Source organism: Gekko japonicus, unplaced genomic scaffold (assembly GCF_001447785.1).
Source record: "Gekko japonicus isolate JY-2015 unplaced genomic scaffold, Gekko_japonicus_V1.1 scaffold42, whole genome shotgun sequence".
In the NCBI taxonomy this organism is placed as follows: Eukaryota; Metazoa; Chordata; class Lepidosauria; order Squamata; family Gekkonidae; genus Gekko; species Gekko japonicus.
The window spans coordinates 1,230,786-1,255,616 of record NW_015165831.1 but is presented as its reverse complement, the minus strand read 5'-3'; the positions used below and the strand labels follow the sequence as shown (position 1 = coordinate 1,255,616).

Sequence of the window (24,831 nt, the reverse complement as noted above, 5' to 3'; positions counted from 1 at the left end):
CGCAACATCTGGGAAGCAGTGCCCCCGTCCCCGATCTGTCACAACCCCCGAAAAGGCGCAGCAAAAATACACCACCTACCGAGGTGGTTCTTCCAGCGCGGCCGCATCAAGGCCGGCCGAGGGATCGCCAGCGCGTCCTTCTGCCGGCGCATCCCCGGCTCCTGGCTGAACTGCGCATGCTCAGACGTGCGCAGTTCGTGAGTCTCCTGTTCCCCACTGTCGCTTTCCCTGGCATCTGATCGTGCCGGGGAGGGAATGATCCCGCTGCCGCGTGTTTCTTTTGGTGCGGCTTTAGAAAGCCACACTTTCGCCTGTTCCCCCCCCCCCGTGTGGCAGGGACCACAGTCAAGTTTCCACTGCAATTACAGACTTCTTTATGGTTAAAACTGTGGGAAGCCACTGGGAGGAACAGGGCATCTTCAGTGTTCCCAGGGTATGGTTGGAGAGCGCATGATCATACGGCCACATTACTGAAGCTAAGCAGGACTTGGTCTGATTGGGGCCTGGATGGAAGACCCCTTGGGGGCCCTCTGATGTATGGCACCTTGAGTTCCATGAAGGCAGAAAGGTGAGATATAAATGTAGTTAAATAGCTCTTTCAGTCTTTTCTGGGCTTGAGTATCCCATAGCTTTGCTCCTGCCAATTAAATATCTCTCACTGAACATGTTGACACACATTGAAGCTGCCTTATATGGAGTCAGACCCTTTGTCCTATTGAGGTCAGTATTGTCTCCTGTGACTGGCAGCAGCTCTCCAGGGTCTCAGGCAGAAAGTCTTTCCAATCACCTACGGCTTGATGCTTTCAACTGGAGACGACAGGGATAGAACCTGCGAACTTCTGTGTCCAAAGCAGATGCTCTGCTGCTGAGCTGCAGCCACAATCCTGCACAAACCCAGTGTAGTGGGACTCCATAGCTCCTCCTCAATGGTACCCATAAACTACTTATATCAGTGAAGGGTAGCAACATTTTCAGTTATTTAGGTGGGGGGGGGATATTTTATTTTATTTTTGCCACTGATAAGTTGCGAGCCACCACATTCACATTCCAAAATGCATGGGCTGAGTGGAAATCATTGAAACAAACATCAGTGACCTAAGTTCAAATCTCCGCTCAGCCATGAAGATCACTTGGTGATCTTGGCCTACCCACACTCTCTTAGCTTAACCTACTTCATGGGAACCCTAATCCAGATAAAACCAAACGCACTGAAGCCAACAGAGCAGATTGTGTGGGTGTAGGGTGCTGTCAAGTCTCAGTGAATTTATGGTGACTCACAGGGTTCGTAAGGCAAGAGACATTCAGAGGTGGTTTGCCATTGCCCACTTCTGCACAGCAACCCTGGACTTCCTTGGTTGTCTCCCATCCAAGTACTAACCAGGGTTGAACCTGCTTAACTTCCAAGATCTGATGACATTTGGCTCACCTTGGCTATCCAGGTCAGACCAGGTTAGCTGCAACTAATTCCACCCCTGCTGCTTTCAGTGGGACTTATGCACAGTAAACTTGAGCAGGGGAGGGGAGAAATAACCCCAAAGGGCAGACGATATGTATGATAGAGTTGGGTGCTGAACTGCAGCATTTTTTTCCCCCTTCGAACTTCCTCATTACTCCACTTTCCAATAAATAGGACAGATGGACTCCCATTCTACCGTAGCTGTACCTAAAGAAGTGAGCAGTGACTCACGAAAGCTCATATCCCGCCACATATTTTGTTAGTCTTTACGGTGCTACTGGATTCTTGCTTTTTTTTTTAATACGGTATTTATTATTTTCCAAATGAAAAACGTAGGGACAAACAATCCCAAATGACAAGATGAACAAACCAACGTACATAGGTGAACCCCTTATTATAAGTCTTTTTTGACATACAAAAAAGAAGAAATTATAGTTGCTCTTTTCTGCAGTTAGGTAAAGGTAAAGCCAGTCAAATCCGACTCTAGGGTTGTGGTGCTCATCTCCGTTTCCAAGCCAAAGAGCCAGCGCTGTCTGAAGATGTTTCCGTGGTCGTGTGGCCGGCATGACTAAACACCAAGGCGCACGGAACGCTGTTACCTTCCCACCAAAGCGGTACCTATTTATCTACTTGCAACTTCTTGCTTTCAAACTGCTAGGTTGGCAGGAGCTGGGGCCGGAGACGAGAGCTCACTCCGTCACATGACACTCGGGTCTCAAACTGCCGTCTTAATCTCTGAGCTCCCCTACAGCTAGGTAAAGGTAAAGATTCCCTTGCTCGAAAGCCAGTCGAATCCGACTCTAGGGTTGCGGTGCTCATCTCCGTTTCAAAGCCAAAGAGCCAGCACTGTCCGAAGACGTTTCCGTGGTCATGTGGCCGGCATGACTAACACCAAGGCGCACGGAACGCTACAGCTACAGACAGACTAACACGGCCACCCATCTTGATCTTTCATCATGTTGTCCTCCATTTGTTGTCTTTCTGCAGTTTCTCCATCTTTTCTCTGTGCTTTCACAGTCCCATTTGAGAATGCACGGTGGAAGGAGGACAAAGAACCTGCAGGTAGGCAACAGATGGAAAACAATGTTGTGATGAATCTTGGAGGAAAAACTGCTGCTGCGTGTTCACACCTTTGCATGAAAAGACATTTGAGCCTAGGGCCCCTCGTGTATACCTAGAAAAGAACGTATGGCATTGGCATCTATACTAAGAGGCAGTGATACTTGGGGTGGTTTCCTTTGGAGGATGGACCCCAGTAGAGGGCATTTCTGTAATAATTGCTTTATTGGTTAATAGACAAGTAGAGCTTGGGTTGAGGCAGAGAAACACTCCTCCAGGTTAGCAGGTCCACTAACTGCAGATCAGATCCCTGGAGAGAGGTTCCGTAGTATCAAGGTACTGCAGCCAACTCACAAGTCTGTCTTTCTGTCTCTTCCAAACCCAAGACAGCTGTTTCTTCCTCTCTGTCTCACACACATGGCACAAGAGGAAGTCTCTTTCACTAAGCACTCACAGGTACTTGAGCAGAGCTCTTGGATTAACAATTGTTTTGTCACACGCCAAGCAGTTGTGTATCAGGCAAAAAGCATTATTATTTTTCCAGGCATAAGGCAACAACGGACCATTTTCTATTTGACTAGTTCTGACTGGTATGTTTGTTGCCTTTTACAACTTGTTGCTGCTTTTGGTATCTGAACAATTTATGGATTGCTACTGGATTTTTACGGAATTGATAAGTTTTTGCTTTCCACGTTTGTTCTATCTGCCTTGCTGTGAACCACCGTGGTAACTTTGGCTGAGAGACAGTCTAGGAATATTTGAAGTAAACAAATAACTGACCCAGAGGGTCCCGAGGTACAAAAGGTCTCTTTAGTTCAAGCCCCTGGTATGAGGCAGGGCTGTCCACCCCCATTGCCCCATAGTGTGTCATGGAGGGCACACCACAGGTCTATGCCACTATCCACCCTCCAGGGCAACCACTTCATCTAGAGGAGCTGGTCTCCGTCGTCTGGAGGTATAATTCCAGGAGAACTGCAGGCCCCACCTGGAGGCTGGCAACTGTTAGGCTTACCCAGGGATGCAGAGTCTTGTTGAGGGATGGGGGTGGTGGGGCAGGTAAACCTGGACTTTGCTGGTTGGGCCTTATTTTGCTTAGCCCAGCAGTTGCTGGGGAGGAGCATCTTTCTCTCGCAGGGATGCTGTGAGTGGCTCGGCAACAGTTCTGTCTTCCCCCTCCTTTCCAGCAAATGCCATTAGCAGAACTCATTAGGCAGGCTCACAGGAAGAGGAGATGCCCTTGCTGTGCTTTTGGGGCAAGGCAAGGAAGAGCTGAAGGCCTCTGAGCACTGACCCATGAGCAGCAATGATGGAAGTTCAGGGCTGGCACTTAACCAAAGAAAGACCTCGCTCACCCCAGCTCTCCCTCTCCAGGCTCTAAACACATTCCTAAGCAGTCCAAAGTTATACCTCTTCATTCCCCACTCCCCATGTGAGCCTGGCCCTCCCCAGGAGAGAAGTTCCTAGAACCACAGACAGAACAAAGCCCTGGAATGTTTGTGTCTTCTAATGGCAGGACAGTTCCAGGAAAAGTGAAGTGAAAGCAAAAGAAAGAGCAACCCCGGGCATGTGCAGAGTCCCTTTGCTTCAGCACTGACAGTGCAGTCCTAACTGGGCCAACTCAGAATTCTACTCAAGTATATTCAATGGGCCTTATTACCAGGAAAGTGTTCTCAGGATTGCTCTGTGAGTAACCACAGCCAATTCCCTCACAGGAAGAGATTCCAAATCAGAGAATGTGGCTTTTAAACTGATTTGGCATAGTAGTTAGGAGCGCGGACTCTAATCTGGGAGATCTTTCCTCGCTCCTTCACATGCAGCTGCTGGTGTGATCTTGGGTCAGTCTCAAGTTCTTTCAGAGCTGTTCTCTCATGAGCAGTTCTCGAAAGAACTTTCTCAGCCTCACAGGGTGTCTGTTGTGGGGAGAAGAAGGGAAAGGAGATTGTAAGACACTCTGAGACTCCTTCGGGTAGTGAAGGGCGGGGTATAAATCCAATTTCTTCTTCCTCCAGTTATTTATTTATTTATGTTTATAAACATGCCTTTTCCCCTGGCAAATCAGGACCTAAGTTGAGTAATAAACACGTAACAAAATACAGTAAATATCAAATACATTATAAGTATATTAAAATAACCAATATTTGTACATCCTATTTACTGGGGAGGAGGGAGCCATTTTGCCCAGATTTAAACTGCTCCAAAAGCTATATGACATAATTCTGTTTTAGCCTCATGAAAAAGGGTAGAAGCCTGCCTCCCTCGGCTGTTCTACAAGTATAGTAGTTATTGTTCAGTCGCACAGTCGAGTCCGACTCTTCGCGACCCCATTGACCACATCACGCCAGGCCCTCTTGTCTTCTACCGTCCTGTGGAGTTAGCTTAATTTCATGTTCGTTGCATCAATAAAACTGCCTAACCATCTCATCCTTTGCCGTCCCCGTCTTCTTTGACCTTCAATCTTTCCCAGTATCAGGGTCTTCTCCAGTGAGCCCTCCCTTCTCATTTGGTGGCCAAAGTATTTGAGCTTCAGCTTCAGTATCTGACCTTCCATGGAACGGTCAGGGTTGATTTCCTTTAGGATTGACTGATTTGATCTCCTTGCAGTCCAGGGGACTCTCAAGAGTCTTCTCCAGCACCATAATTTGAAAGCATCTGTTCTTTGGTGCTCGGCCTTCCTTATGGTCCAACTCTCACAGCCAAGTATAGAGCAGGTATCAAAAGAGCTGGGGTTGCCAACACTGAGTTGGGAAATTCCTGGAAGTTTGAGGATGGAGTTTGGGGAGGAGAGGGACCTCAGGAGGGTATAATGCTGTAAAGTCCACTCTCTAAAAGCCATCTTCTCCAGAGAAACTGTAGTCTGGAGATAAACTGTAATTCAAGATCTCCAGCCACCACCAGGAGGGTGGCTGGCAACACTAGGACCAGGCTTGTGGAAGCTGGAACAAGAGGCCCAGTGGGAAATGTCTGGTCCCTGGCTCTTGCAGTCTCCACTTCCAACAACTGGATTGCTGGTCTCTCCTGGCACCTATCAATGGGGTATCTCCTCCCCCACCCCTCTGCCCGTTGCCTAACCAGGAAATAGGTACAGTGCTGAAGTGCCAGTATTCTCTGGCAGGTTTGTGGGCCTCCATCCTGCCTCTGAGTGCCAGCCTAGAATCGTGGGGGGATGCCTCCCACTCTAACTAAAAGCCTGGTGGAAGAGCTCCGTCTTTCAGGCCCTGTGGAACTGTAAAAGATCCCTAATGTTAGGCTTGGGGTGGAATCCTAGCAATACAGCCTCAAGTCAAAAAGCCCTGGGAGGCCACTCTCAAATGAAGTCATGTTTGTTGTTCTTGTGCTGCTTCCCAAGCCGTCTCCCCACCCTACCCCAGTCAGGCAGTGTGTCTCCTGATACAAGGGTGGGGCGGATGCCTAGGGGAGAAGCCTGGGGGGAATAATGCCCATTGGACAAAGGATGGTGGAGGAGGAGGAGGATTATCCAGCAAATGTAACCCGAGTGCGAAGGAGTCCCGGGCCAGGCAGGAAGCAGGTGGTCAAAGTCATGAATGATTAACTCTTAATGTCCTGCGTCCTTAGAGGGAAGAAGGACAAGGCTGGAGCGGAGAGGGGGTGGGAATGTGTCACGGGCATTCCAATTAGTGCGTGTCTTTACACTGATTAACTAGAGCAGCTTGTCTGGTGGGAGAATCATTGCTGAGCAGCCTTATCCTGAATCTCTGGTTAGAAGAAAAGACAGGATTAGTGGGGGAGGGAGAAGATGAATGCTTCTTTCTCCTCCAGCTTCTATGAAGACAAAAAGGAAAGAGTCCTCGGTTTTATTCTGGCACCTGCCACATCCCAGCTTCCAGATTTGGCTGCAAGGTGGTTGGTACACAGCCTCTGTCTCCCCCACCCCAAATTAGAGGAATGGGGTGAAGCTACCTCCAGTTGCTCCTTCAGCTTTAGGCAACATGTGCTGGGAAAGAGCCAGGATCAACATGCCATGCCCCCCCCTCTCACCCTCATTCCCAAAGCCCCAGCCTCTTCCCCCACCCCCTTTCCTGGAAGAAGTATGCCAGTCACCCTGAAGCCCTGATAGGGCTGGGTGCAGTCAGTGATTAACCCCTTTCCCCTCCTACCCTGCCTTCTTCTGCCCCTCCTGGGCATAAAAGCGGATTCCGCAATTGGGGCAAAGGAAAGCCCAGCCTGGCAGACGATGTCCCCCGCAGGTGGTAAGGGTCGCCCATCCCTGGTCCCCAAGACTCCTGAAGCCCCCACCATCTCTTTTGGGGACCTGCTGGAGGAAGTGGGCAGCATGGGGCTCTTCCAGTTCTTCTCCGTGCTCCTGCTTTCCCTGCCGGTCCTGCTTCTGGCCAGCCACAACCTGGTGCAGAACTTCAGTGCCGCCTCGCCAGAGCACAGGTGCCGTCTCTCGCCTTCCACCAACGCCTCTGGTGGGCACCCCGTGCCCCTGGACCAAAGTCAGCTCCCAGACAGGTGCCGGCGCTTTGTCCACAGGATGGTCCTTGACCCCAACGGCTCCCTGGACAAGGACCGAGGGGCGGAAACGGAGCCATGTCACGACGGCTGGCTGTACGACAACAGCACCTTTGCCTCCACCATAGTGACAGAGGTATGGACAGGAGACCACCACAGACCCGTTTGCGCAGGCTGAACCCTCACTAGCTAGGGCACACTTCTGCTGCTTGAACGCCTCTAACACCAGCCTGGTACTCAGCCCCACAGAATGGCAAGGAAGACCCATTTCCTAACTGCTGGCATTCATGGCCCCAGGCCATTGTGGTGTGGATCTGAGGTAGAAATGGAGATGGGGAGGAACAGGAGGGGTCCTCGAACCCAGGTTCTCATCCCTCAGCAAGCTGCGAGGAGGCAGGGGGGACAGAGAAGGCAACTATTGCAGTTCCCTAGGCTAAAACGGCGCCTTCCGTAATGGGAAGGCAGCCTGTTTCATGGGAATCTCTCCTCCTTCGCCCACTGCCATTCCATATCTCCCCTCAAGAACTAGTTGACTGCTAATGCCTCAGTAAGCTTTCCCTTCTGGCTGTCGTCCCAACACTGTTCCATCTTTACTGTCTGCAGTGGGATTTGGTATGTAACCTGCAGCCCCTCAAGAACCTGGCACAGTCTCTCTTCATGGCAGGCATGCTGGTAGGCGCATTCATCTTTGGAGACCTCTCAGACAGGTAAGTAGCTATCCAGGGAAGGGGCTCAGTCCCCGGCATCTCCACTTCAAAGGAGCACGTGTTAAGACCCCTCCCTGAGACCTGGAGAGCCGCCCTCAGAACAGAGTAGGTAATATTGACACTGACAGACCAGAGGTCTGACTTGGTATAAGACAGCTTCATATGTTCACCTTCTAAGCCCTCCTTTCCTTGTGTCCTTAGCTGGGTGGTTGGTGTCCCCAAATGCTCACCTTCTTGGCTAAGTCGCTCCTATGACCGTGAGTCATCATATTCTGAAAGGGGAGGGTCCAAACGGCAGGATCACCTCATCCCCAGCTCCAGACTCAGTAGCCCCCAGAGCAGTCCAAAGGGATCAGTCAACTTAAATTCTCCCTCTCCCTTCTGGATTCATCTCCCTTCCCCCCACCAAGTTCAGTATAAAAGGGAGAGTTTACATAACGCCACCAACTCCACTCTCAGGGTTCCTGTCCCAAGGCACAATAATAGGGGTCCCATAAGCAATACTGTGTGAATTGCTAGTTGTGATTAGTAAGATTGTTGGGTTGACAATCATTGATCATGTCCTGCCACTAGTTAGCCACTGAAGCTGACCATCTGCTGTCAGGTGGAGGACTGGGATGCCAACCTCCAGATGGGACCTGGGAACCCCCTGGAATAACAGTTCATTTCCAGAGTACAGAGATCAGTTTCCCTGGAGAAAACGGTTGCTTTGGAGGGTGGACTCTCTATGGCATTGAAGTCCCTGTCTTCCCCAAATCTCCAGGAGTTCCCCAACATGGATCTGGCAACCTCACACCACCCTATCTCCCAGTCGGCAGCCAGGAGGGACCTAGCAACCCTAAGCGAGGATCACTGGCTGCTGTTCATTTTTGGGCTTTCGTGAGTCACTGCTCACTTCTTCAGATACAGATTAGTGTCTGAAGAAGTGAGCAGTGACTCAGGAAAGCTCATCCCCTCCCACAAGTTTTGTTAGTCTTTAAGGTGCTACTGGACTCTTGCTCTTTTCTGCAGCTAGAGACAGACTAAAATGATTACCCATCTTGATAGTGTTCATTTTTGGACACACACCCCTCCACTCACCTCTCACAGTGAGGTCTCCCTGCCCCCACACTATGCACTTCCTGCAGGACAATGCCCATGGATCATTTTCATTTTGTTCTTTCTACCCTCTGCATGGGGCAGGTTTGGTCGACGGCTGATTCTCATCTGGTCCCTACTGCTGGTCGCTGTCATGGGAAGTGGAGCTGCCTTATCCGCCAGTTTTGCTGCCTACTGCGTCTTTCGCTTCCTGAGTGGTGTGGGCATCTCTGGGTTCCTCCTCAACTACATCTGCCTCAGTGAGTGTCCCCTGGGCTGGGATAGATCAGGATGGCTGTACCCCAAAATGTGGAGTGGTGGGGAAAGTGTGTGGTAGTAAGATAGGCTGAAGAAGGGAAAGCAATGTTTTAGCCCCACAACAACCCCTGTGGAACAGTATAGGTCAGTGATGGCGAACCTTTTAGAGACCGAGTGCCCAAACTGCGACCCAAAACCCACTTATTTATTGCAAAGTGCCAACATGGCAATTTAACCTGAATACTGAGGTTTTACTTTAGAAAAAACAGCTCATACATTAACTTAAGATGATCCAAACAAAGTAATGAAAGCAATCCCAAATGCTTTCATTTACTTCAAATTATTTGGCAGAGAATTCGACACTTTAATGATGGTCTGGGCCTGGCTGGGGCAATGGCACACGTGCCCACAGAGAGGGCTCTGAGTGCCACCTCTGGCACCCGTGCCATAGGTTCGCCACCACTGGTATAGGTTGTAAGATGGGAAAGACCACACAGTGAGCTGTGTTTCCTGCATCCAGCTCCCAGCACTTTAGCCCCCTACACTTCCCCCCCTCCCACAGTCAAGACCCAGCTCTGTTCTAAAATAATAAGAGTGACCAAGCTGATTTGGGGAGTAAAAAAAACACAACCATGGCGTGAGCCATTCGTTCCCACACTTCCAGCAGCCTTTGAAAATTATATGTTTATTTAGAAAATGTATATGCTGCCTTTCCAGAAGCCTGCCCGAGGCAGCTCAAACATAAAATTATAAGAATTACAATCCAGCCTTATAAAAACCAGCCATGGGGGGTGGGGGGGAACAAACTCAACCAGAGTATACAAACAACATAAAACATTTAGCAGCCTAAAATTATCCTCGTAAAAGTGCTCAGGCTAGAAGCAGAATGTGAAAAAGTTTAGAAATACATAAAAATCCTTAGTTAAAAGCTGGGGTAAAAAGAATAGTTTTCACCTGGCCTCTGAAAGAGAGTACGATAGGCACCTGGAGAGCCTGGGGGGGGGGGGGGGTTAATTCCATAGGTGAGGTGCCACTACTGAAAAAGCCCTGTCTGTGGCCACAGTTCATAAAAGTCAGTCCCCAGGAAGGTTTGGAGGCAAAACACGGTCCCCTGTGACATGACCAAAGGTGATCTAGCGGAGTCTTTCTCCCTCCTTCCCTCAGACTCCAAGCCCTGTGGGTAGGGCCATAGACTTCCCGAGTATGCCAGGGCCCACTTCAGATTGAGTCTGCAGTGTGAGGGGAGAAGGAGCTGCAGTCTTTCCCAACATGCCCTTCGAAAAATGCCCCAGGGAGTGTTTATTTGCCTTATGGGGCTGTGTGTGTAGCCCATCAGTACATGTGCAGTCCCTTCTCCCCCATGTGGTAGTCCCTGTCCAAACTGGGCCCTGGTGTGTTCCTAGCAGCTACCATCTGTGAGAGGATCACAGTTGGGTCAGGGGAACACAGCCCCAACTCCTGACTAAATGTACCATCTAGTTTGTGATCTAGGCCCTTGTTACAAAAAGGGCAAAAGTACATAAATTGAGAATGTGACAGTCTCTCTGTTTCAGTAATGGGAGGGAAAGAAAGCATTGCTTGACAAGCAAAGTAATTGCCCATATAAGGCCTTAAATATTGCAGAGGCACAGGCAGCAGTATTGTAAGGGAAGAGTTCTCTTAAACATTGTTTCCCATGTAGTTGAATAAAAAAAATTCAAAAGCCAAAAAATCAAAAGCATAACAGGAATCAGTGTGAAACCTTTTGAGTTCTCTAGAGCTCTTCATGAAGGATGGGTGTTAAATAAAAAATGAGGAGAAAATACTCCCCCCACAGGCAATTATTTAATGCTCAGCCTGATGAAGAGTTCTAGAGAACTCAAAAGCTTTTGTGCTGATTTGTTATTTTGGTTGGTCTTAATTGGGCTTTTGTTTTTGGATTCTGCTTTAGACCAGACTGTCCACCTGCATCCAAAGGTGGGGTATAAATGAAGTAAACAAATAGATTGTTGGTTAGAAAAACAGGTATACAAGCACAACATCAAATCACAGACAATGAAAGGCATCATGTGCCAGCAAGAAAAACTCAGCATTGTCTTCACACGCTATTTCTGAAACCAGAGTAGGGTCTATGAGGATACTCCAGGGGATTCTTTGCAAAAACAGAGGGCAGGTCTCTCTCATGCCCATCTCGCTAATGTGATAATGGAGCCCACTCAGCTTTCTAGGAATGGGGGTGGGGACTTTCTGCCTCTTTGAAGGGCGGAAGCTCCTAGGTTCACCTCCACAGCCCACACTGAGCCTCCAAAGGAGAGAGCTGGTCCACAGACTCCAAAAACGTACAGATTGCCTGCTGGGATCCTCTAACTCAGCCCTAAGAACTCTGATTGGCTGAGTGACATCAGGAAGGTATGGCCCCCTAAAGCAAGGTACTTCAGCTATTGAAACGATTTTCACTCTATTTTGTAGTGTGAAGGATTTCAGCACATAGATATATACATTGCATCCACAGACAATAGCAGTCTTTTGTGGTTCTCAACTGAATATTGAAAGTTCAGGTTTTGTGTGACGGTTGTTTTCTGTTTCCATGAGCAGCTCTGAAAGGTTTCCCAGACCCCTTCACACCTCTGTTCAGCTGGCCCCTAGCTGCATCTTATTAACCACTTGGGAAGTTTCTTCTTGTCTCTGGTGCAGTGTTCCTTCCAACTGTGTGTGTGTGTGTGTGTGAAGTGCCATCAAGCTGCCGCTGACTTACAGCAACTGCAGTAGAGCAGGGGGTCCCCAACGTGGTGCTTGTGCGTGGGTGCCATGGTGCCCACGGACACCTTTTCTGGTGCCTGCCAAGTGTTTTTAGGAAGGGGGGGGGTCAGGTAGGGCTTTTGCCCAGCAAGACTTCTGATTGACTATTGGAGATTTGATTAGGGTTGCAAGGTCCTACCTGGCTGCCGCCGGGGGGATCCAGCCTCTGCTCCAGGATCTTCTGGCATGCACGCAAAGTGTACGTGCTGCGATTACGTTACCCAGAAGTGGTGTCATGTTGTGGACGCTGGGGGGGTGATGCTCTAGTTTTTGGACAAAACTCTATGGGTTTTTTGCCTTCAAAACTATAGAGTTTGCCCAAAACCTAGAGTATCGCCCCCGAGGTCCCCGATGCGATAATGTAACTTCTGGGTGATGTCATTGTGTCTGGGACATCACCTAGCGACGTTCCTGTTTGGAGGTGGGGCTTCCTGCTGGGAACTGGAGGCTGGGAACCCTAGAATGGATTGGCTATGCATATATTTTTTTAATGCTGTTTTGGCAGTAGCTCCCAACCCAATACAAGGTGATTTCCCACAAGCGCTGCTCCGCGCTCACTCTTCTCTTTGGCCCAAAGGTACGTGTCAATTTCACACAAGCTGCCCCGCAGCTTCGTGCAATTTTCCCCACGTCTACTTAATCCTGTTTTTTGAGGATTGAGTTGTGTGAAATTGACACGTACCATGGGGCAAAAGGGAGGAGTGAGCGCGGAGCAGTGCTTGTGGGAAATCACCCTGTGTTACTGAAGTTAAGCTGTGGCAATCATTTTGTGGCTGGCTCCGCCTCCTCCTGCGGTAGCCATTGTGTGGCAGCCATTTTGTGGCTGTGCCTACTGTGCCGTGTCAGAATTCCAAACGTGCCCACAGGCTCAAAAAGGTTGGGAGACTCCGGCATTAGGTTTTCAAGGCAAGAGATGTTCAGAGGTGGTTTGCCATTGCCTGCCTCTGCATAGCAATTCTTTAGTTTCTTAATGGTCTCCCATCCAAGTACTAACCAGGGCTGACCCTACTCAGCTTCTGAGATCTGACGAAATCAGGTGATCCAGGTTTGGGCTTTCAAATCACAAAGGTGAGATGTATTTATTTAGGACATATCTCCCTCCTTGGGACCCAAAGTGGCTTCCATTGTTTTCCTCTCCTCCATGTTCATAGAATCACAGAGTTGGAAGAGGCCATCAGGCTACCTAGTCAAACCCCCTGCTCAATTTAGGATCAGCCTAGAGCATCCAAGGTTATCCTGACAACAATCCTATGAGGTAGATTAGGCCAGGGCTTGGCAAATCCCAAGCACCACGTTGCCATGACACGTAGGATTTTCAATGTGGTGCCTGCCTGGTATTTTTTACAATGATTTTATTGTATTATCTCTTGGCAACCCTCAGTTTGTACAGACTGCAAAGCTTATTTATCATTTCACCTCAGAGTAAGATTTGTGTATGACATAGAAAATGCAAGACTAGGGTTGCCAAATCTGTCTTCGCCGGGAGTGGGGGGCTCCCGGCCGGCGTCGGGGCTTTGCGCGCGTGCGTGCCGCGTGCACGTCACCCGGAAGTGACGTAGGCACGCTGGGCACGCTGGGGGCAGGGCCACGGCCATACAAGGGAAAACCATAGAGTTTTCCCTTGTATGGGATTCCCCACCCCCCGCCCACATTTGGCAGCCCTATGCAAGACCATGAAGTTCTTGTAGGGATGCCAGCCTCCAGGTGGGGCCTGGGGATCCCCCAGAATTACAGCTCCTCTCCAGACGACAGAGATCAGCTCCCCTGGAGAAAATGGATGCTTTGGAGGGTGGACTCTAGGATTGCCAGGTACTTACCTTTTGCTGGCGGGGGGGGGGAGAAGCTCCTCTCCTGGAAGAGATGTTATCACGCTAGGCACATTGTCAGGGGGGCGTTCTAGCATTCCGCTAGAAACACGGGTCAAATGCTAGAGCGTCCCCCCCGGCGATGTGGCTGGCGTGATGTCACTTCCAGGGGATGTCATTGCACCGTGCATGTTGGCCTGATCCAGGCACTTTGGGGGCAGGGTTCCCCCCGCTGGCTGGATCTGGGCCAGCGGATCAGGGCCCCCTAAAGCAGGCAAACCCCCCCCCCCGGGGGGGGATCTGGCAACCCTAGTGGACTCCGTGGCACTGTAGTCCACAGAGATCTCTGTCCTCCCCAGGCTCCATCCCCAAAGTCTCCAGGAGTTTCTTAACCTGGATCTGGCAACTGTATCCCCCTATCCCCCGCAGGTGGCCCTAAGGACGTGGCCGCCCTTAGTTCCCATCATTGCTTGTTGTTTATAAATTAGCTTTATATTTGATGGCAGTTGATGAATTCACCAGTTGTTTTTTTATACTGGCTCTGGTATTTAATTAAACTGATCTTTTAAAAGCTATAATGAAATGAGAATTTGGGGAGACATTAAGTCAGGATTAGTGGTAAGCTTTTCGTTGCAATGATAAAAACTAGTGCTACTCCTACATTTATTTAATGCTTGTGACAACAATTGTATCACAAGAAACTGAGAAGAGGCTACGGCAAGGTTTTGTGGTAGCAATAATTATAAAAATGTGGTCATTAAAATACAGAACCCTGAGGGATGAAGAATTAATCCAGCTTCTCAAGCCGAAGAAAATTTGTCAAGGCCTGGGGAAGGCCAAGAGTGTGTGACTGGCCCAAGGTCGCCCAGCAAGCTTCCATGGCAAGAGTGGGTGTTCAAACCTGGGTCTCCCTGATCCTCGTCCAGCACTACACTGGCTCTTGATTCAAACTTGGGTCAAGAGTTGTGGCCCCATGGAATCAGTGTAGTGATGGCCATTAAGCATAGATGGCTTTTTAAAAAGGGTACTAGGAAGATTCATGGAGGATAGGCCTATATTAGTGGCTACTAGCCATGGTGAACAAAGTGAGCCTGTATATTCAGGGGCAGTAAACCTCTGAATATCAGTGGCTAGGGGGCAATAGAAGGGGAAGGCCTTGGTCTCTGTGCTGTGTTTGTTGGCCCTCCAGATCAACTAGTTGGCTACTGAGTGAACAAGATGCTGGACTAGATGGACCACTGAAAGGGTCTTGCTATTACAAATTATCTCTAGACCATCAAGATCAGTTCCCCATGGAGAAAATGGCTGCTTTGGAGGTTGGACTGTATGGCATTGTACTCTGCTGAGGTCCTTCTCCAAACCCCGCCCTCCCCAGGCTCCACCCCCAAAATCTCCAGGTATTTCCCAGCCCTGAGCTGGTGTCCTCCAGGGTTCTTCTTATGTTCTTGTGTCACATCTCACAAATAAGTCCCATTAAATAATATCCTTGAAAATTATAGCATGCCAAATTCGAATTGATGTCTTAAATATCTGTATTTTACAATTCTGAACTTTCATGTTGAGCTTCATGTACTTCAGAAGCTTTCTAAGTCTGGAACATGTTGATTTTTTCCTTCTTGATTATGGCATATTTCTCCTTATTCACCAGTTTGTTTCATTTAATGAAAGAATCTGAATACTGTGACCAGCATCCAAACCTAAGAATGTTGCTTCTTTACTAACCTAGTCAAATAAAGCAGCTTTATTTACACTATCTTTAAATATTTTTATCCTCTTTTTAAAATCCTCTTATCAGTACATCGTGCTGAACTTGCTATCTTGCCTATTTGTTTTGTTTTGCTCTGGTTTTCAGTCAGTCTTTCTTAGTGGGCTTAGAAGGGTTTGACTCTGTTTAGGACTACACTGTGAATAACAACCACATCTCCCCTCTGCTCTCGCCCTTTTAAAGGTGTTCTATTTTCAGCTAGAGAGAGACCTTTGATCAACAATTGCTTTTCATATTTTAAAATGGAGGCTGTCATTTTTCTTTCTTTGTCCCTGAAGCTTAAAGTGCAACATGATATCTCCTTGGCTCAGCACCACCTGATCGAATTAAATCTGCAGCATATCCCATACAGGATGCAGAGAAGAGGCCTTAACATCATATCCCTCCCCTCGTTTAAAAAAAAAAATCCAGTCAGCTGAAGAGTTCTAGAGAACTCAGTCGGTTGCGCACTATTTGGAGATATTTGGTTGACCCTAATAAAAGAATATGTGGCTCCTCCTGCCTTGGTGGGGCTCAGTCTACCAAAAGGAATCCTACCAAATGTTTGTCTAGTGTGCTCTGAAAGACTTCCACTCATCAAGATTCTCCACGCCCTCAACCACACTCCTCCTTCACTGCCCTCACAAGAGTTTGTCACGTCAACCTTTAGAAGTCAAGATCTCTTTCTTCCTCTTTCCTCAGGTCTGGAGTGGGTGCCCACCCGACACCGGGCCATAGTGATCGCCACACAGAGTTACTGCAGCACGGCAGGACAGGTGCTGCTGGCCGGTCTGGCCTACGGCATTCGGGACTGGCGCTGGTTGCAGCTGGCCATCTCTGCGCCCTTCTTCTGCTTCTTCGCCTACTCCTGGTGAGTCTCCATCCTTGCCAAAAATGGAGGCAAAGGCAGAGAATCTTCTTGCTCAAGATCCCCCCCTTGCCTGCCTAAGCTTACAGACCACATAATGCTGTCTGGGAGACCGTTGTGACCATTCATCCCATGGGACCCTTGCTGGTGGTGCTTCTGAGGCGGGCGGGGACTTCCTTCTAGCCAAACAGACTCCTTGGCCCATGTCATACAGAGTCTTTGACCTCCTCAGGTGGCTCCCAGAATCTGCACGGTGGCTCCTCGCCAACAATAAGCACGAGGCTGCCTTGTGTAACCTGAAACGTGTAGCCAAGATCAACGGGAAGGCAGCCACGGGAGACACCGTGTTCCTGGAGGTGAGTGGAGCTCCCAGTGATCTGTGCCTGCTCCATGGCTCAGCTCCAGCAGCTGGACTGGCAGGTAGGCAAAGATGGTCTCTCAAGCGCAGGCAGAGGGTTGGCAGGTCCAGGTGGCAAGATTCAATGTCTTCTGGGGGACCCAGTCACAGTCCCGCTGTCCACAACAGGCATTTGGACCTCCTTCCTCCCATGTCTTCCCTCCTAGATGCTGGAGACTCAGGTGGGAAGCAAGACCTCAGGGAGGGGTGCCCACTCCTGCTTGGACCTCTTTCGAACACCTGCCCTGAGACGTATCAGTTGCTGCCTCATGTTCATCAGGTACCGTGTACAACTAGGAAACTCTTGAAAATGCCTGTGGGTTTGCCTGCACACGTGGAGAAAAATGGTGTGCAGAAAAAGGGATAAGAATAAAGAAAAAAAGGTGTGGAGGGAAAAAAGGGATAAGGATGCAGAAGGAAAGGGATGAGCCTTCTTCTTTCTTGTCATTAATTTACAAAAATCACATTTCCCCTACATACCCAGTGAATTCTATGAAGACATAGCGACCCCTTCCTCATTTGTGGGCGGCTTTGTTTTTCTGTTTTCACAAATGACGTGGGAGCAGCCACTTTATTATTAGATATAGTGATTGATCTTCAGATATTCTCCCCCTCAGTTTTCTATGTCCTTCCTCCCCTCTCATTTCCCTTTCTACCCCCAAAGAACTGCGTGAGGATGTAGTGATGGCCTTAGGCATAGACAGCTTTAAAAGGAGATTAGATAGATTCATGGAAGATAGGTCTTAGCAGCAGCTGGTAGCTACGGTGACTAATGAGAACTTTCAGATTCAGAGGCAGTAAACTTCTGAAGGCCCTGACCAGGATGGTCCAGGCTAGCCTGATTTTGTCAGAAGCTAAGCAGGATTGGCCCTGGTTAGCACTTGGATGGGAGACCACCAAGGAAGTCCAGGGTTGCTATGCAGAGGCAGGCAATGGCAAACCACCTCTTTTGCCTTAACCCTGTGGGGTCGCCATAGATTGGTTCTGCCTTGACAGCATTTTACACACACAAACCTCTGAATACCAGTGCCAAGAGGAAACATCAGGGGAAGGCCTTGGCCTCTATGACCTGTTGTTGGCCCTCCAGAGTAATTGGCTAGCCACTGTGTGAGACAGGATGCTGGACTAGATGAACCGCTGGTGTGATCCAGGAGGGCTCTTCTTATGTTCTTATACTAATATCTGAAACTTTCTCCCAGTGCCCCTATCCTTCTTTGAGAAGGTGAACATGTTATGCGGAGGAGGGTGTTTTATTGGATATTGTATACCTGGACTTCCAAAAGGCTCTTGAAAAAATACCACAAGAAAGATTTCTTGAGTAAGCTTAGCAAAACATTGGATAAGCAGAGCTTGGCTGCGTCAGAACAGTGGTCCCTCTAGTCCAGCAACCTGTTTCAGAAAGCAGCCAACCAGTTACCCTGGAGGGCCAATAAACAGTTTGTATTGTATAATTTTGCATTATGTTGACAGTCAATATGCACTTGTCTAAGCAAGCAGATAAAGCATCAATCAAGCATTTGCGTGTGTGTGTGTGTAACAGAACTATTTTTTTCCATAAATGAACTGTATTGACAATAGTAATAAAGTCTACAATAACAAAAGGGAGAAGCAGGAACTATATGGTGATCTAGAAGATGGGTCAAAGATGGACTTATCCTTCATGAATTTGTCTAACCCTCTTCAAAGCCATCCATGCTGAAGGCCACTACATCCACTGCCAGTAAATGCCACAATTTATAACTTAATTGGATGACCCTGAGTTCTACTTTGAGGGGCCATGGCTCAGTGGTAGAGTCCATGGTACTACCCTTTAGGGGGGGGTTGTGGCTCATTGGAAGAGCCTCTGCTTTGCATTCAGAAGGTCCCAGGTTCATCTCCAGTGAAAACGCTTAGATAGTAGGTGATGTGACAGATCTCCACCTGAGACGGGGGAGCTGCTGCCAGTCTGAGCAGACAATACTGACATTGATGGGCCACAAGGGTCTGATTCAGTATAAGGCAGCTTCAGATGTGTACTATTAAGGAAGAGGGAGAAAAAGTTCTCTCTGTCCATTTTCTCCAGCCCAGGCATGTCCATCAACATTTATCATGCCCCCACTGGTAATCTTTTTTTTTCTGAACTGAAAAGACCCAGATCCTTTCACCTTTTCTCATCAGTTTATGCATGGAGCATAGGCAGATCTTCCAGATGCTATGAAATTTGTCTGGGTTGTTTTACTTAGGGAAGATGACTTGTGCTTCCCCCTCAACTGACTAAGCCCTTTTCCTCTCAGCTTCTCCATGAACATGGCATACTTTGGCCTCTCCATGGACCTCTCAATGTTTGGCCTGAACATCTTCTTGATGCAGTTGTTCTTTGGATCGATAGACCTGCTGGCCAAGATGGGGTGCGCCCTGCTGCTGACTTTCTTTGGCCGTCGCACCATTCAAGCCACCTCCCTGGTCCTAGCTGGGGCTTTCTTGTTGGTCACACTCCCTGTGCCTCCTGGTAAGAAGCAACCTACAGAAGTAGTAGTGGGGGAGCCCTCTTTTGATAAGCATCTTGGCACAGCTATCACATCTCGATACCTGCTGCGACAGTGCCCTCTGAAAACAGCTGGAAATCCTCATCCCTGCTTGAACTTGAAGACAGAGCTTTTGCAGAAGATCTTTGGGCATTCCATAGGCTCACAATCATTTTTTGAAAACAAACCTTCCAACCCTCATGGCTGCAGAAACAGGCCAGGAAGGATGCTGGTACTACATGGCGGAACCTGAAAAGGGTCTGAACCGGGGTTAGGGCTTCAGGACCCTTCACAGGTCCTTGGCCAGTGGGAGAAGAAATTATGCAAATACACAGGGGCCAGCGTCAACATACCCTGAGGTGGGGGAGCTCCCAAGGGCCAGGGTTTCTGGCAGGGCCCCTGCACACTCACTTGCTAGCACTCCACTATCAATGCTTCCCGCTGCACGCACTGCATAGTGCCACTGGGGAAAGGGCTGCAGGCAGCTGTGAGCAAGGGAGGTGGGAGAGGGTCTTGAGCAGACAAGGGAAGAACACACAAGCAGGTGGGAGGGAAGGATGGAAAACAAGCAGGGGCCTGGTGATACCCAGAAGATTAAGGGGGGGGGGGTTAGGAACTCTCTGTCTGGGTCCCCCAAAGCCTGGAGCTATCCCTGCAAAGACATAACCATTTGCATGACTTATCCAGCTTGGAGAAGCATGCTTTTATTGGTGTCCAGCAGGGGTCATTTTGTAGAAAAAGAGGTGCAGGGGCTCATTAGCATAACTCATTAGCATAACTTATTTGCATATGTCACACACCCTGACATCACCGGAAGTGTGTCAGATGGCAACACCCACCGCTCAGGCTCCATTGGACGGTTTTGGATTGCTAGCTATTGGGGCGCGGGGGAACGTGCAGATCTGTCCTCACAGAGGAGGGAGAGCTTGTACCTGAATAAAACTTGGTCTTAAAGGTGCCACTGGACTGTTTTGGACCGGGGGGCCAGGGGGGGGCCTTTGCAACTAACCTGGCTGCTTCTTGCTCTGACAGAGGGCTGCTGGGAGCAGGGGGTGGGGCTTGTTGCATGTGCCCGCCCCCTGGGCTCTTTAGTGCCGGAGCTCTGCTCCTGTGCGCTCCTGCAGGAAATGACCCCTGGTGTCCAGTATGAGTAAATGCTGTCCAGTTCCAGGAAGTCTTGTGTTTCCTACATCCCTTCCAGGGATGGAGCTTCCCCATCCTGGGCAGCAGTTCATTTGCGAGTCAGGGAGGAGGTTGGAGGCATTCCCACCTTGAGCAGTTTTTTCCTGTTTGTTTCTAGAGATGCTGTTGGTCCGGATGGCCTTGGTGGTGCTGGGGAAGGGGTGCCTGGCAGCCTCCTCCATGTGCTTGTATCTCTATGGGGGTGAGCTGTTCCCAACAGTCATCAGGTAAGCTCAACCCTGGGCAAGGGTGTCCTACGAGTACACAGCCCACACCACAGAGAGCTGTAAAGGGCCCTTTCAAAGCCGTGCTTCCTCCCTCTATCAGATCTGGCATGCTCCCAGGCTTTGCCTTGGAATCCACACAATGGGTGGAAGTGGGTGCACTGTGAGGATTTTAACCCACAGTTTTCTCGGCAGGCAAACAGGCACCAGCTTCGTTACGGCAATGTCACGTCTGGGTGGCATTGTGGCACCGATGGTGCTGCTGGCTGGTGGTTACCAGCCCTCCCTGCCTCTGCTGGTCTTTGGCATTGCTCCCATAATCTCCGGCATTTCTGCCGGCTTCCTTCCGGAAATGCTCCAGGTCCCCCTCATGGACACCATCGAACAAGTCGAGGAAAGGTAGGTCTGTTTCTCCAAACTGTGGGGTAGAATGTCTACTGCTTCCCAGTCAGTCTTCAGGGCGAGCAGGGAAAAGGGGGGAGTGCAGTTCAAGATGACCTTTGCCCTTTCTTGTCTCCCTTGAGGCTGGAATCTGTGCCCCCCCCCCAACCAAAACCGCAAAGGTGAACAGAAAACTCAGTGGTATGGTTTTAGGTGTCAAACACCAGTGAGTAGATATGAGAAAATCTGTTATCTGGGCCAAGCAGGATCTTAAAATAGAGGATGGGAAACTTCAGCTTACACAGATCTCTTCCACTGGAGGAAAACAAGAAAAAAGTGAAAAAGAATGCATATTGGGAGGAAAATTCCTAACCATTAAGCTTTGCCATCTGCCTGGAGGGAAAAAAGTGTCCTGTCCCTTTAACCGAGGCTTACTAGGATGTTATTTATTGATGTTACTTACGATGAAAAGCTTCAGCTGCCCATTTCCATGCATTAAGCCTCTATTAAAGAGCCAGAACATTTTTTTCCCCAGGACTGCTGGCAGCCCTTATTCCCAGAGGAGGACAAGGGAATCAATAGCCACCATCCGTGGGATCTAAATGGAACTTCCATGTTCAGAGGCAGTACAGCTTTGAATGCCAGTTGCTGGGGGACAAACAGGAACACAGTTACCTTCATTTTCTGCTTATCAGTTTCCCAGTCACAACTGTAAACAGGATGCTAAAACAGACCCAGCAAGACTTTTCTTGCATTCTTAAAAGAACAGCAGTCTTAAATGGCTTAATGTCACACCTGGTGCTCCAGATGTTACCAAGCTGGATCTGCACATTCATCCATCTCTCCTGTGCTTGCAATAATGGAAGTGAATAGCTTGTTTTGTTTGCAGTGGAGTACAGCGGTCAGGGTGTCAGACTAGCATCTTGGAGACCCAGGTTCAAATCTGCTCTGCCAAGAAAGCACAGTGGGTGACCTTGGGCAAGTTACACTCTCTCAGCCTAACCTACTTCACTAGGGTTCTTGTGAAAATAAACTGGAGGACAGGACAGTGATGTAAGTCACTTTGAGTTCCCACTGGGGAGGAAGGCAGGGTATAAATGAAGTAAGTAAATAGCCATGCTGATAAGTTGTGAATGTTTCACATGTTTTAAAAATCCAGTTGAGCCCCAAATAGTGTTGGCAACTGCCTGGCAGGGCTGCTAACTCTGGCTTTGCGACATTCCTGGAGATTTGGGAGTGATACCTGAGGAGGGGAGGGAGCTGAGGAGGGATGTGTTGCCATCGTAGAGTCTGTGCTCTGGATCTGCCATTTCCTTCAGTGGAACTGATCTCTGTAGTCTATAATCCCAGGAGAATGCCAGGCCCCACTTTTTGGTTGGTGGTAACCCTACCCTGGAGAAAAATGTCCAGCCCCTTAGTAGAAGCTTAATGGGATGTTATTACCTCCATGACATGAAGAGTTTCAACTGCCCATTTCCACACATTAAGCCTTTGTGAAAGGGACAGAACATTTTCCTCTAGGCCCGTTGGCACCTCTCATCCCAAAACATGTATTTGCACTTTAGAAAGACTCTTTAGTCCAAATCAAATGCATCTCTGCTGCCTATGCGCTTCCAGCCCCAATCTACCCGAACACTGTGCTCAGCCTCTGGAGTCTTCCTCTGGGTGCCAACTCCTCGAGAGGCTCAAAGAGTAGAAACTAGGGGTAGGGCCTTTTCTGTGTCAGCCCCTCATCTTTGGAACAGCCTCACTGCTGTGGCCCACCTGGCGCCTAATCTGCCATCTTTTTGGCACCAGGTTAAGACAGCTCTTTTGACAGAGGCCTTTAAAGATCTCCTTGGTGATTCGGGGGCCTGTTATGATTAGCTTGGTGCCTCTGTCAATCATTGTTTACTGCTTTTACTGTTTTAATGTTCTTATATTAATTGTTATTTAATGTCTTATTTATTGTACTTTACTGTTTTATACTTGTTGTAGATAGCCCAGAGAGCTTTAGCTATTGGCAGTATAGAAATGAAATAAATAATAATTTTTTAAAAATAATAATCTCCTTACCTATCCTATGCTGTTGTTTCTGCAGGACCAACACAGTTGCTTTGAGCTCTGCTTTGGTGGGCTCAGGATGTTGCATTAACTGCTTTTCCCTACTCTGTTTTAAAATCTATTCTCTCTTTCTCCCTCCCCCCTCCTTTTTAATGTTCTTCCATCCGCCAAAGAGCCCAAGAGGTCTGCTTAAGTGCTGTTCTCTTTCAGTGAGACTGCATTTCCCCTCTCCTCTTTTGCTCTCTGTCCTTCCACCAATTAGATGCCTTGCTTTTAACTCAAGTTAATGTCTTGTATTCTAGAGCCAGCTGGAAATCTAAAGCCATCCTCGAAGAGAAGCCAGGGAAGATCATGGTTCATGTCATCCGTTCGACCTACTTTTGAGCCTCAGCTGGAAGTGGGAAAGGATCTCTTTCGTGGGTCCACTGGAACCTAAGCTAGGACAGGTGAACACCCTTGAACTTGGGGCTCGGTGCCCTTTGAAGGAGGACTGTGCAGCCTCTTGATTGAGCCAGGCAGGCTGTAAAAGAGGTGAACATCTGGATCCCAGAGGAGGGAAGCCTAATAAGGTTCCATTCTCTGATCCAGACCCTTTGTCAGCTTCCCCAGAGGGAAAAGGGCAGAAAGGAGACTCGCATACTCCTTGTCAAAATTAGTCTTGTCCTGACTTGTTTCAAGAAAGTTCTCCTTCTTGGTTGCTAAACCATCTGGTTTGTTGTTTGTGTGGTAGAATGCGGAGATCACACTGCATGTGAAGAGCACCAAGACATTAGGATGTACTTTGTCCTCTTTGTGATAACAAAGACTCTTGTGACAACCTGAAGACTTCACAAATATATTGTGGCACAAGCTTTTGTGAGCCAGAGCCCACTTGTCACAGGCATGAAGACATTTGTTCTCATGGGGACCTGAGAGACTGATGAGATGGTGGGTGCTACTGACAATAAAATAATAGGAAAATCCCCGGGGGTAATTCCCCAAGATTCTGCCCGTGGGATGAACCTTCTGCATAAAAGCAGGCTGTTACTTCTAAGAAGTCCAGGAACACAAGCAATGAACCGCCTGTGGCCTAACTTGCAAAAATGGTGAATGTATATAACCATGCACAGGCTCTGCTGATGGATACAGCCTTGAACATTTTATTTATTTGGTGTCTGTACTAAGCAGTCTTCAGTAAATGTGCCGTTATCCTTGTTATCTGATGGAAGGGCAAAGTTCTCGGGGGGGACGGACACTTTTGAGTCCCTACTCCAGGTGTCAGTTAAGGAATATTGGAATCAGGGGAGCTGAGTAAGTTCACAAAGGGCCAAGTAGCTTCTAGAATTCAGCCCCGTTCATTTGTCTCAGTAGGAGCTGCCGTCTGGAAGGCAAAACTCCCAAGAAGGGGTAGCCCTGGAAGGCACTTGCTGATGTTAAAGGATGTCAACCAGGAACAGCTTTAATAGAAATGTATTATGAGGATTTTTGTAAGTCGCTTTGAAAATCCTCTGGGAACTATAAAATGGAGAAATACATTTTTAAATAGTCAATAAATTAGAAAGCAAAATTTTAGCACTTTGTCATTAGGAAAGCCATTTCATATAAAAATGTGATTTGGCCTATCCGTGTCAGATTTGGTACAAAGGAACTCTCCTTGATGAACCTGACAAGCATTTTGGCTGGAGAAGCAAAGGGTTTTTGACCATTATTTACTGATAAGTCATGTACTCTAAAGTTGTCATTTGGGGAGGCTTAAACAATTGCAAGTATTGTAAGGCTCAAACAAGCAAGTACTGGAGCACATAAAACCAGACATGCCATTGGAAGGAAAAATCACAAAACTGCGACTGACTTATTTTGGCCATGTCATGCAGAAGAACTCACTAGAAAAAGCAA

The 24,831-nt window shown here is 48.5% G+C and overlaps 1 protein-coding gene across 1 annotated transcript; it reads left to right on the top strand.

Moving 5' to 3' along the window:
- Positions 1 to 6,707: 6,707 nt before the first annotated feature.
- On the top strand, positions 6,708 to 23,340 carry LOC107110071 (solute carrier family 22 member 6-B-like). Its single transcript, XM_015410792.1, has 10 exons — positions 6,708 to 7,124; positions 7,592 to 7,695; positions 8,878 to 9,032; positions 16,060 to 16,228; positions 16,458 to 16,641; positions 16,790 to 16,902; positions 18,896 to 19,110; positions 20,427 to 20,535; positions 20,728 to 20,931; positions 23,259 to 23,340. The coding sequence occupies exons 1-10, from the start codon at positions 6,708 to 6,710 to the stop codon at positions 23,338 to 23,340; spliced, it is 1,752 nt and encodes a 583-aa protein (XP_015266278.1).
- Positions 23,341 to 24,831: the final 1,491 nt, after the last annotated feature.